Source organism: Myotis daubentonii, chromosome 5 (assembly GCF_963259705.1).
Source record: "Myotis daubentonii chromosome 5, mMyoDau2.1, whole genome shotgun sequence".
NCBI lineage: Eukaryota > Metazoa > Chordata > Mammalia > Chiroptera > Vespertilionidae > Myotis > Myotis daubentonii.
Window position 1 is genome coordinate 34,654 of NC_081844.1, and position 12,467 is coordinate 47,120.

General features: G+C 53.4%; 3 protein-coding genes across 3 annotated transcripts; all 3 read left to right on the top strand.

Moving 5' to 3' along the window:
• Window positions 1-83: 83 nt before the first annotated feature.
• Window positions 84-3,799, top strand: LOC132234442 (E3 ubiquitin-protein ligase RBBP6-like). Its single transcript, XM_059695415.1, is given in 3 exon segments — window positions 84-2,460; window positions 2,463-2,525; window positions 3,438-3,799. Coding segments are annotated over 3 exon segments (2,802 nt in total).
• Window positions 3,800-4,428: 629 nt separating this feature from the next.
• Window positions 4,429-8,129, top strand: LOC132234443 (E3 ubiquitin-protein ligase RBBP6-like). Its single transcript, XM_059695417.1, is given in 3 exon segments — window positions 4,429-6,805; window positions 6,808-6,870; window positions 7,768-8,129. Coding segments are annotated over 3 exon segments (2,802 nt in total).
• Window positions 8,130-8,758: 629 nt separating this feature from the next.
• On the top strand, window positions 8,759-12,265 carry LOC132234444 (E3 ubiquitin-protein ligase RBBP6-like). Its single transcript, XM_059695418.1, is given in 3 exon segments — window positions 8,759-11,135; window positions 11,138-11,200; window positions 12,120-12,265. Coding segments are annotated over 3 exon segments (2,586 nt in total).
• Window positions 12,266-12,467: the final 202 nt, after the last annotated feature.

The window sequence follows — 12,467 nt, forward strand, 5'->3', positions numbered from 1 at the left end:
GGGTGTTCTGTGTATGGGCATATACATACATTGAGCGCGTCCACGTCTCCACGCCCGACCTTAGTTAGGAGTCCTTTGGCACCATGGCCTGTGTGCATTATAAATTCGCTTCCAAACTCAACTATGCCATCGCCACCTTTGATGGGCGGCACATCTCCCTCCGTGACCTAAAGAAGCAGATTATGGGCAGAGAGAAGCTGAATGCTGCCAAGTGCGACCTGCAGATCAGCAACGCGCAGACCGAGGAAGAATATACCGATGACAATGCTCTGATCCCTAAGAATGTATCTGTAATTGTTAGAAGAATTCCTATTGGAGGTGTGAAATCTACAAGCAAGGCGGACGCTAGACGGCGCACGGAACCAGTGATGGGCACTTCAACAGTCACTGATGCCTCTTCTGCATCTATTTCTCTGGCCCAGCTTACGCAGACTGCCAATCTGGCTGAAGCCAATGCTTCTGAAGAAGATAAAATTAAAGCCACGATGGCGCAATCTGGCCGTGCATACGGCCCCGTCAATTACGTGAAGGAGCCTCTAGGTCCACCACCTCCATCTTATACCTGTTTCCGCTGTGGTAGACCCGGCCATTATATTAAGAACTGCCCAACCAACGGGGATGAACGCTTCGAGCCTCGCCCTAGGATTAAAAAGAGCACTGGAATCCCCAGAAGTTTCATGATGGAAGTGAAAGATCCCAACATGAAAGGTGCAAAGCTCACCAACACTGGAACATACGCAATACCCACTATAGAGGCAGAGGCATATGCAATTGGGAAGAAGGAAAGGCCACCTTTCTTACCAGAGGAGCCCTCTTCGTCTTGTGAAAAGGACGACCCTATCCCAGACGAGTTGCTGTGTCCCATCTGCAAAGACATGGTGACTGATGCCGCTATCATTCCCTGCTGTGCAAACAGCTATTGTGATGAGTGTATAAGAACAGCGCTCTTGGAATCAGAGGACCATACGTGTCCAACGTGTCATCAACATGATGTCTCTCCCGATGCTTTAATTGCCAATAAATTCTTGCGACAGGCTGTTACTAACTTCAAAAATGGAACTGGTGGTTATACAAAAAGACTGCGGAAACAGTTACCCCCACCACCACCCCCGATACCGCCCCCGAGACCTCTCATTCAGCGGAATCTACAGCCTCTGATGAGACCTCCAATATCAAGACAGCAAGATCCTCCGATGACTCCAGTCACCTCTTCATCAGGCCACCCGGCTCCCTCTATATCTTCATTAACTTCTAATCAGTCTCCCTTAGCCCCTGCTGTGCCCGGAAATTCATCCACCCCAGTGCCTGGACCTGATATAACCGCACCGGTGTCCATCTCAGTCCACTGGGAAAAATCAGATGGGCCTTTCCGGGATTCCGATCAAAAAATAGTGCCAGCCGCAGCCCTTGCCTCAGAGCATTCAAAGGGAACCTCTTCAGTAGCAATGACTGCCCTTGTGGAGGAGAAAGGTTACCCGGTGCCTGTGCTTGGAACCCCATCTTTGCTTGGACAGTCACCACCTGCTGGGTATAGCGTCCCTCCCCCCGGGTTCCCTCCAGCGCCGGCCAATTTGTCAACGCCTTGGGGATCATCAGGAGTGCAGACTGCTCATTCCAATACCATCCCAACAACACAAGCACCACTTGGGCCCGGGGAAGAATTCTATAGAGAGCAGCGACAGCTAAAAGGGGAGTCTAAATATCCCTATGGTGGTTCCTCATACTCCAGAAGTCCTTCTACTTACCCTAAATCAAGACCTGGTTCAACGCGGTCACCTTCTTATTCCCGATCATCTAGCCGCTCGCAATCTTGCTCCTATTCGCCATCACTTCCATATCCCAGAAGGGGCAGAGGCAAGAGACGAAATTACCGCCCAAGGTCTAGATCTCATGGATATCGTCGATCTAGGTCAAGGTCACCACTATATAGGCGATGCCCTTCGCGATCAAGGTCCCCTCCAGCATTTAGGGGACAGTCTCCAAAGAAACGGACTGTACCACAAGGGAAAACAGGACGTGCACATTTTCATAGATACAGAGAAGTTCCACCACCATATGACAGAAAAGCTTACTATGGCGGGAGTGTTGACTTTAGAGACCCCTTTGAAAACGAGCATTACCGAGAGTGGGAGAGAAAATACAGACAGTGGTATGACAAATACCACACAGGTTATGCTGCTGGAGCACAGGCTCGAGCATCAGCAAATGGAGATAACTTTCCTCCAGAGAGCTTTTCGCCACCTCATATCAGGAATTCTCCCCTTACAAGGGGCCGCGGAGAAGTTTACTCGGGTGGACAAAGTCGTAGAAGTCCAAACATAGGCGGTAGCAACTCTCCAGAAAAGCTTTCCACAAGAGACAGCCACAACCGGAAGGATAGTACAAAGTCAAAAGAGAAGGAGAGCGACAGTGCTGCAGGACATGGTAAAGGAAGGAAACATAAGGAACATCGAAGGCGGAAGGAAGCGAAGGCCTTCTAAACACAGAGTTGTTAGAACCTTCTGGAAAATCAAGAGAACCTACAAGTCCAGTGATGAGATACGTCCCAGGGGCCAAAAACAAAAACAAAAACAAAAACCCCATAAAGAAACAAACAAACAAAACAAATAAATAAACAAACAAAAGACCCCCAAAAAGCCCTCCTTAAAATAAAATAAAAATAAAAATAAAATGCCCACAACAACAACAAAAGAAGGGACTCCTTAGACACCACGGTGATCCAGGTTTTCAACGCACTGACGCTTTGGTAAGACCAGATGGCCAAGCCCGGACTTGGTCTCTGTGGGGGGACTGGCCGTCCATCCAGAGAGGGAGAGGGGCGGGGATGGGGGAGGGGCCAGGGCGGGGCGGTCGACCAGATGGCCGGGTGCTGACCATAGTCTTTGGCTGTGGATAACAGAGATTGGGTTGACTGGTTCTGGGGCTGTATGGCCCGTCCCGCCCTCGGCTGGTGGAGAAGCACCAATGCCACCCTCCCTCCGGGGGAAGGCAGCGCCAGGTGATTGGACTTCCCCAGTTCTGGGAAGGACAAGCAGGAGACGATGTCTGCGAGAATGCAGGGCGTGAAGCGTGCTCATGGGTGTGGACGGACCATTCAAAGCAAGGAGTGTCCGTGCGTGACTGCAGATGTGCACACACACACGCACTCCCACCCCCACAACGATCCACCTAACGCCCTCCCGCCCCCGCACTTCCCAACCCCCGCTACCACACACACACACACACAGAGAGAGAGAGAGAGAGAGAGAGAGAGAGAGAGAGAGAGACACCCACACACATACACACAGAAACAGCCACACACATACACGGGAGCACAAATTCCGCTATGAAACCAGTGGCCCACGTCTAGGAGTTTTACTGTGGCCTTTTTTCCTTTTGGCTTGTCCCGGCCCCACCCGCGCCTGTGTAAATATGTATGGTCCCCCTGTTCAACGCAGAAAACGGCGATGCCGCCCTGCGAGGCGTGGAGATGGAGCCTTGCGCACCTCCCTGGGCACCTGACCCATCTCCCAAGTCCTCCTGGAGCCCCGGGATTCGCTTTGGCCGGCCAGTGGCGCCCTCTGCTGGTCCTGGAGCGGTGACGCTTTCAGTCCTGGGGTCGGCTGATTGGTGCAGCGGGCGGCCTGCTGACTTGGCTCCTCCCACCACGCTCCTGGGCTATAAAAGAAAGCAGGGTCCTCTTGGCAGAGCTTCTCAGCTCCAGGCTGTGGTCTTCGTCGTCATCATCCTCGTCGTCGTCCTCGTTCTCCCAGGGAGCTTTCACGGAGAGAGCTTGCGAATACCCAGTCCCTGGACATAGAAGCCGCTAAGCACCTGGCTAGCACCTGGCTAGGCTGCTGATCCACGGAACGCTGTCTCCGTGTCATTTCTTCTTTGGCGACTCCATCCACACCTTTGGGAACCCCTGGACCTGCTGCCGCTGGACCCCGCCATCTCGGGCGCCGCACCGGGCAGAACAGAAAGGAAGAACTGGTCTTCGCAGTTTCCGGGCCTGTTCTCCCCGTTCTGAGACTAGAGGCGAAGGGAGCGCAGGGTGAGAGAAGCGCGGAGCACTCGGGTGGGGAAGCGTCCGGGAGCCTCGGCGGCGGCGGTGACAGGCCACCAAGGCCCGCGGCCGCCGGCCAGCCCTGCCTGGGTGGCGAGGCCGTGCCCGGAGCCCGGTGGAAGCCCGCTGCCAGCTTGGTGGTGACGCAGTGCCCCTTGGCGGAGCCCCTGGCCCTCCCGCCCTGGTCCACCCTCCTGCACCTTAAGTGATTCCGTGCTCGCGGTCTGGATTGCGGTGCTCACGCCCCTGCTGTGGGGTGGGGGTGTTGAACCCGAGGCCTGCGGTCCTTGGGTGTCTTGCGGGTGTTCTGTGTATGGGCATATACATACATTGAGCGCGTCCACGTCTCCACGCCCGACCTTAGTTAGGAGTCCTTTGGCACCATGGCCTGTGTGCATTATAAATTCGCTTCCAAACTCAACTATGCCATCGCCACCTTTGATGGGCGGCACATCTCCCTCCGTGACCTAAAGAAGCAGATTATGGGCAGAGAGAAGCTGAATGCTGCCAAGTGCGACCTGCAGATCAGCAACGCGCAGACCGAGGAAGAATATACCGATGACAATGCTCTGATCCCTAAGAATGTATCTGTAATTGTTAGAAGAATTCCTATTGGAGGTGTGAAATCTACAAGCAAGGCGGACGCTAGACGGCGCACGGAACCAGTGATGGGCACTTCAACAGTCACTGATGCCTCTTCTGCATCTATTTCTCTGGCCCAGCTTACGCAGACTGCCAATCTGGCTGAAGCCAATGCTTCTGAAGAAGATAAAATTAAAGCCACGATGGCGCAATCTGGCCGTGCATACGGCCCCGTCAATTACGTGAAGGAGCCTCTAGGTCCACCACCTCCATCTTATACCTGTTTCCGCTGTGGTAGACCCGGCCATTATATTAAGAACTGCCCAACCAACGGGGATGAACGCTTCGAGCCTCGCCCTAGGATTAAAAAGAGCACTGGAATCCCCAGAAGTTTCATGATGGAAGTGAAAGATCCCAACATGAAAGGTGCAAAGCTCACCAACACTGGAACATACGCAATACCCACTATAGAGGCAGAGGCATATGCAATTGGGAAGAAGGAAAGGCCACCTTTCTTACCAGAGGAGCCCTCTTCGTCTTGTGAAAAGGACGACCCTATCCCAGACGAGTTGCTGTGTCCCATCTGCAAAGACATGGTGACTGATGCCGCTATCATTCCCTGCTGTGCAAACAGCTATTGTGATGAGTGTATAAGAACAGCGCTCTTGGAATCAGAGGACCATACGTGTCCAACGTGTCATCAACATGATGTCTCTCCCGATGCTTTAATTGCCAATAAATTCTTGCGACAGGCTGTTACTAACTTCAAAAATGGAACTGGTGGTTATACAAAAAGACTGCGGAAACAGTTACCCCCACCACCACCCCCGATACCGCCCCCGAGACCTCTCATTCAGCGGAATCTACAGCCTCTGATGAGACCTCCAATATCAAGACAGCAAGATCCTCCGATGACTCCAGTCACCTCTTCATCAGGCCACCCGGCTCCCTCTATATCTTCATTAACTTCTAATCAGTCTCCCTTAGCCCCTGCTGTGCCCGGAAATTCATCCACCCCAGTGCCTGGACCTGATATAACCGCACCGGTGTCCATCTCAGTCCACTGGGAAAAATCAGATGGGCCTTTCCGGGATTCCGATCAAAAAATAGTGCCAGCCGCAGCCCTTGCCTCAGAGCATTCAAAGGGAACCTCTTCAGTAGCAATGACTGCCCTTGTGGAGGAGAAAGGTTACCCGGTGCCTGTGCTTGGAACCCCATCTTTGCTTGGACAGTCACCACCTGCTGGGTATAGCGTCCCTCCCCCCGGGTTCCCTCCAGCGCCGGCCAATTTGTCAACGCCTTGGGGATCATCAGGAGTGCAGACTGCTCATTCCAATACCATCCCAACAACACAAGCACCACTTGGGCCCGGGGAAGAATTCTATAGAGAGCAGCGACAGCTAAAAGGGGAGTCTGAATATCCCTATGGTGGTTCCTCATACTCCAGAAGTCCTTCTACTTACCCTAAATCAAGACCTGGTTCAACGCGGTCACCTTCTTATTCCCGATCATCTAGCCGCTCGCAATCTTGCTCCTATTCGCCATCACTTCCATATCCCAGAAGGGGCAGAGGCAAGAGACGAAATTACCGCCCAAGGTCTAGATCTCATGGATATCGTCGATCTAGGTCAAGGTCACCACTATATAGGCGATGCCCTTCGCGATCAAGGTCCCCTCCAGCATTTAGGGGACAGTCTCCAAATAAACGGACTGTACCACAAGGGAAAACAGGACGTGCACATTTTCATAGATACAGAGAAGTTCCACCACCATATGACAGAAAAGCTTACTATGGCGGGAGTGTTGACTTTAGAGACCCCTTTGAAAACGAGCATTACCGAGAGTGGGAGAGAAAATACAGACAGTGGTATGACAAATACCACACAGGTTATGCTGCTGGAGCACAGGCTCGAGCATCAGCAAATGGAGATAACTTTCCTCCAGAGAGCTTTTCGCCACCTCATATCAGGAATTCTCCCCTTACAAGGGGCCGCGGAGAAGTTTACTCGGGTGGACAAAGTCGTAGAAGTCCAAACATAGGCGGTAGCAACTCTCCAGAAAAGCTTTCCACAAGAGACAGCCACAACCGGAAGGATAGTACAAAGTCAAAAGAGAAGGAGAGCGACAGTGCTGCAGGACATGGTAAAGGAAGGAAACATAAGGAACATCGAAGGCGGAAGGAAGCGAAGGCCTTCTAAACACAGAGTTGTTAGAACCTTCTGGAAAATCAAGAGAACCTACAAGTCCAGTGATGAGATACGTCCCAGGGGCCAAAAACAAAAACAAAAACCCCATAAAGAAACAAACAAACAAAACAAATAAATAAACAAACAAAAGACCCCCAAAAAACCCTCCTTAAAATAAAATAAAAATAAAAATAAAATGCCCACAACAACAACAAAAGAAGGGACTCCTTAGACACCACGGTGATCCAGGTTTTCAACGCACTGACGCTTTGGTAAGACCAGATGGCCAAGCCCGGACTTGGTCTCTGTGGGGGGACTGGCCGTCCATCCAGAGAGGGAGAGGGGCGGGGATGGGGGAGGGGCCAGGGCGGGGCGGTCGACCAGATGGCCGGGTGCTGACCATAGTCTTTGGCTGTGGATAACAGAGATTGGGTTGACTGGTTCTGGGGCTGTATGGCCCGTCCCGCCCTCGGCTGGTGGAGAAGCACCAATGCCACCCTCCCTCCGGGGGAAGGCAGCGCCAGGTGATTGGACTTCCCCAGTTCTGGGAAGGACAAGCAGGAGACGATGTCTGCGAGAATGCAGGGCGTGAAGCGTGCTCATGGGTGTGGACGGACCATTCAAAGCAAGGAGTGTCCGTGCGTGACTGCAGATGTGCACACACACACGCACTCCCACCCCCACAACGATCCACCTAACGCCCCCCGCCCCCGCACTTCCCAACCCCCGCTACCACACACACAGAGAGAGAGAGAGAGAGAGAGAGAGAGAGAGAGAGAGAGACACCCACACACATACACACAGAAACAGCCACACACATACACGGGAGCACAAATTCCGCTATGAAACCAGTGGCCCACGTCTAGGAGTTTTACTGTGGCCTTTTTTCCTTTTGGCTTGTCCCGGCCCCACCCGCGCCTGTGTAAATATGTATGGTCCCCCTGTTCAACGCAGAAAACGGCGATGCCGCCCTGCGAGGCGTGGAGATGGAGCCTTGCGCACCTCCCTGGGCACCTGACCCATCTCCCAAGTCCTCCTGGAGCCCCGGGATTCGCTTTGGCCGGCCAGTGGCGCCCTCTGCTGGTCCTGGAGCGGTGACGCTTTCAGTCCTGGGGTCGGCTGATTGGTGCAGCGGGCGGCCTGCTGACTTGGCTCCTCCCACCACGCTCCTGGGCTATAAAAGAAAGCAGGGTCCTCTTGGCAGAGCTTCTCAGCTCCAGGCTGTGGTCTTCGTCGTCATCATCCTCGTCGTCGTCCTCGTTCTCCCAGGGAGCTTTCACGGAGAGAGCTTGCGAATACCCAGTCCCTGGACATAGAAGCCGCTAAGCACCTGGCTAGCACCTGGCTAGGCTGCTGATCCACGGAACGCTGTCTCCGTGTCATTTCTTCTTTGGCGACTCCATCCACACCTTTGGGAACCCCTGGACCTGCTGCCGCTGGACCCCGCCATCTCGGGCGCCGCACCGGGCAGAACAGAAAGGAAGAACTGGTCTTCGCAGTTTCCGGGCCTGTTCTCCCCGTTCTGAGACTAGAGGCGAAGGGAGCGCAGGGTGAGAGAAGCGCGGAGCACTCGGGTGGGGAAGCGTCCGGGAGCCTCGGCGGCGGCGGTGACAGGCCACCAAGGCCCGCGGCCGCCGGCCAGCCCTGCCTGGGTGGCGAGGCCGTGCCCGGAGCCCGGTGGAAGCCCGCTGCCAGCTTGGTGGTGACGCAGTGCCCCTTGGCGGAGCCCCTGGCCCTCCCGCCCTGGTCCACCCTCCTGCACCTTAAGTGATTCCGTGCTCGCGGTCTGGATTGCGGTGCTCACGCCCCTGCTGTGGGGTGGGGGTGTTGAACCCGAGGCCTGCGGTCCTTGGGTGTCTTGCGGGTGTTCTGTGTATGGGCATATACATACATTGAGCGCGTCCACGTCTCCACGCCCGACCTTAGTTAGGAGTCCTTTGGCACCATGGCCTGTGTGCATTATAAATTCGCTTCCAAACTCAACTATGCCATCGCCACCTTTGATGGGCGGCACATCTCCCTCCGTGACCTAAAGAAGCAGATTATGGGCAGAGAGAAGCTGAATGCTGCCAAGTGCGACCTGCAGATCAGCAACGCGCAGACCGAGGAAGAATATACCGATGACAATGCTCTGATCCCTAAGAATGTATCTGTAATTGTTAGAAGAATTCCTATTGGAGGTGTGAAATCTACAAGCAAGGCGGACGCTAGACGGCGCACGGAACCAGTGATGGGCACTTCAACAGTCACTGATGCCTCTTCTGCATCTATTTCTCTGGCCCAGCTTACGCAGACTGCCAATCTGGCTGAAGCCAATGCTTCTGAAGAAGATAAAATTAAAGCCACGATGGCGCAATCTGGCCGTGCATACGGCCCCGTCAATTACGTGAAGGAGCCTCTAGGTCCACCACCTCCATCTTATACCTGTTTCCGCTGTGGTAGACCCGGCCATTATATTAAGAACTGCCCAACCAACGGGGATGAACGCTTCGAGCCTCGCCCTAGGATTAAAAAGAGCACTGGAATCCCCAGAAGTTTCATGATGGAAGTGAAAGATCCCAACATGAAAGGTGCAAAGCTCACCAACACTGGAACATACGCAATACCCACTATAGAGGCAGAGGCATATGCAATTGGGAAGAAGGAAAGGCCACCTTTCTTACCAGAGGAGCCCTCTTCGTCTTGTGAAAAGGACGACCCTATCCCAGACGAGTTGCTGTGTCCCATCTGCAAAGACATGGTGACTGATGCCGCTATCATTCCCTGCTGTGCAAACAGCTATTGTGATGAGTGTATAAGAACAGCGCTCTTGGAATCAGAGGACCATACGTGTCCAACGTGTCATCAACATGATGTCTCTCCCGATGCTTTAATTGCCAATAAATTCTTGCGACAGGCTGTTACTAACTTCAAAAATGGAACTGGTGGTTATACAAAAAGACTGCGGAAACAGTTACCCCCACCACCACCCCCGATACCGCCCCCGAGACCTCTCATTCAGCGGAATCTACAGCCTCTGATGAGACCTCCAATATCAAGACAGCAAGATCCTCCGATGACTCCAGTCACCTCTTCATCAGGCCACCCGGCTCCCTCTATATCTTCATTAACTTCTAATCAGTCTCCCTTAGCCCCTGCTGTGCCCGGAAATTCATCCACCCCAGTGCCTGGACCTGATATAACCGCACCGGTGTCCATCTCAGTCCACTGGGAAAAATCAGATGGGCCTTTCCGGGATTCCGATCAAAAAATAGTGCCAGCCGCAGCCCTTGCCTCAGAGCATTCAAAGGGAACCTCTTCAGTAGCAATGACTGCCCTTGTGGAGGAGAAAGGTTACCCGGTGCCTGTGCTTGGAACCCCATCTTTGCTTGGACAGTCACCACCTGCTGGGTATAGCGTCCCTCCCCCCGGGTTCCCTCCAGCGCCGGCCAATTTGTCAACGCCTTGGGGATCATCAGGAGTGCAGACTGCTCATTCCAATACCATCCCAACAACACAAGCACCACTTGGGCCCGGGGAAGAATTCTATAGAGAGCAGCGACAGCTAAAAGGGGAGTCTGAATATCCCTATGGTGGTTCCTCATACTCCAGAAGTCCTTCTACTTACCCTAAATCAAGACCTGGTTCAACGCGGTCACCTTCTTATTCCCGATCATCTAGCCGCTCGCAATCTTGCTCCTATTCGCCATCACTTCCATATCCCAGAAGGGGCAGAGGCAAGAGACGAAATTACCGCCCAAGGTCTAGATCTCATGGATATCGTCGATCTAGGTCAAGGTCACCACTATATAGGCGATGCCCTTCGCGATCAAGGTCCCCTCCAGCATTTAGGGGACAGTCTCCAAAGAAACGGACTGTACCACAAGGGAAAACAGGACGTGCACATTTTCATAGATACAGAGAAGTTCCACCACCATATGACAGAAAAGCTTACTATGGCGGGAGTGTTGACTTTAGAGACCCCTTTGAAAACGAGCATTACCGAGAGTGGGAGAGACAATACAGAGAGTGGTATGACAAATACCACACAGGTTATGCTGCTGGAGCACAGGCCCGAGCATCAGCAAATGGAGATAACTTTCCTCCAGAGAGCTTTTCGCCACCTCATATCAGGAATTCTCCCCTTACAAGGGGCCGCGGAGAAGTTTACTCGGGTGGACAAAGTCGTAGAAGTCCAAACATAGGCGGTAGCAACTCTCCAGAAAAGCTTTCCACAAGAGACAGCCACAACCGGAAGGATAGTACAAAGTCAAAAGAGAAGGAGAGCGACAGTGCTGCAGGACATGGTAAAGGAAGGAAACATAAGGAACATCGAAGGCGGAAGGAAGCGAAGGCCTTCTAAACACAGAGTTGTTAGAACCTTCTGGAAAATCAAGAGAACCTACAAGTCCAGTGATGAGATACGTCCCAGGGGCCAAAAACAAAAACAAAAACAAAAACAAAAACCCCATAAAGAAACAAACAAACAAAACAAATAAATAAACAAACAAAAGACCCCCAAAAAACCCTCCTTAAAATAAAATAAAAATAAAAATAAAATGCCCACAACAACAACAAAAGAAGGGACTCCTTAGACACCACGGTGATCCAGGTTTTCAACGCACTGACGCTTTGGTAAGACCAGATGGCCAAGCCCGGACTTGGTCTCTGTGGGGGGACTGGCCGTCCATCCAGAGAGGGAGAGGGGCGGGGATGGGGGAGGGGCCAGGGCGGGGCGGTCGACCAGATGGCCGGGTGCTGACCATAGTCTTTGGCTGTGGATAACAGAGATTGGGTTGACTGGTTCTGGGGCTGTATGGCCCGTCCCGCCCTCGGCTGGTGGAGAAGCACCAATGCCACCCTCCCTCCGGGGGAAGGCAGCGCCAGGTGATTGGACTTCCCCAGTTCTGGGAAGGACAAGCAGGAGACGATGTCTGCGAGAATGCAGGGCGTGAAGCGTGCTCATGGGTGTGGACGGACCATTCAAAGCAAGGAGTGTCCGTGCGTGACTGCAGATGTGCACACACACACGCACTCCCACCCCCACAACGATCCACCTAACGCCCCCCGCCCCCGCACTTCCCAACCCCCGCTACCACACACACACACACACACAGAGAGAGAGAGAGAGAGAGAGAGAGAGAGAGAGAGAGAAACACCCACACACATACAAACAGAAACAGCCACACACATACACGGGAGCACAAATTCCGCTATGAAACCAGTGGCCCACGTCTAGGAGTTTTACTGTGGCCTTTTTTCCTTTTGGCTTGTCCCGGCCCCACCCGCGCCTGTGTAAATATGAATGGTCCCCCTGTTCAACGCAGAAAACGGCGATGCTGCCCCGCGAGGCATGGAGATGGAGCCTTGCGCACCTCCCTGGGCACCTGACCCATCTCCCAAGTCCTCCCGAAGCCCCGGGAATCACTTTGGCCGGCCAGTGGCGCCCTCTGCTGGTCCTGGAGCTGTGTAGCTTTCAGTCCTGGGGGCGGCTGATTGGTGTAGTCGGTGGCCTGCTGATTTGGCTCCTCCCACCACGCTCCAGGGCTATAAATGAAAGCAGGGTCCTCTTGGCAGAGCTTCTCAGCTCCAGGCTGTGGTCTTCGTCTTCGTCGTCATCCTCGTTGTCCTCGTTCTCCCAGGGAGCTTTCATGGAGAGAGCTTGGGAATACCCA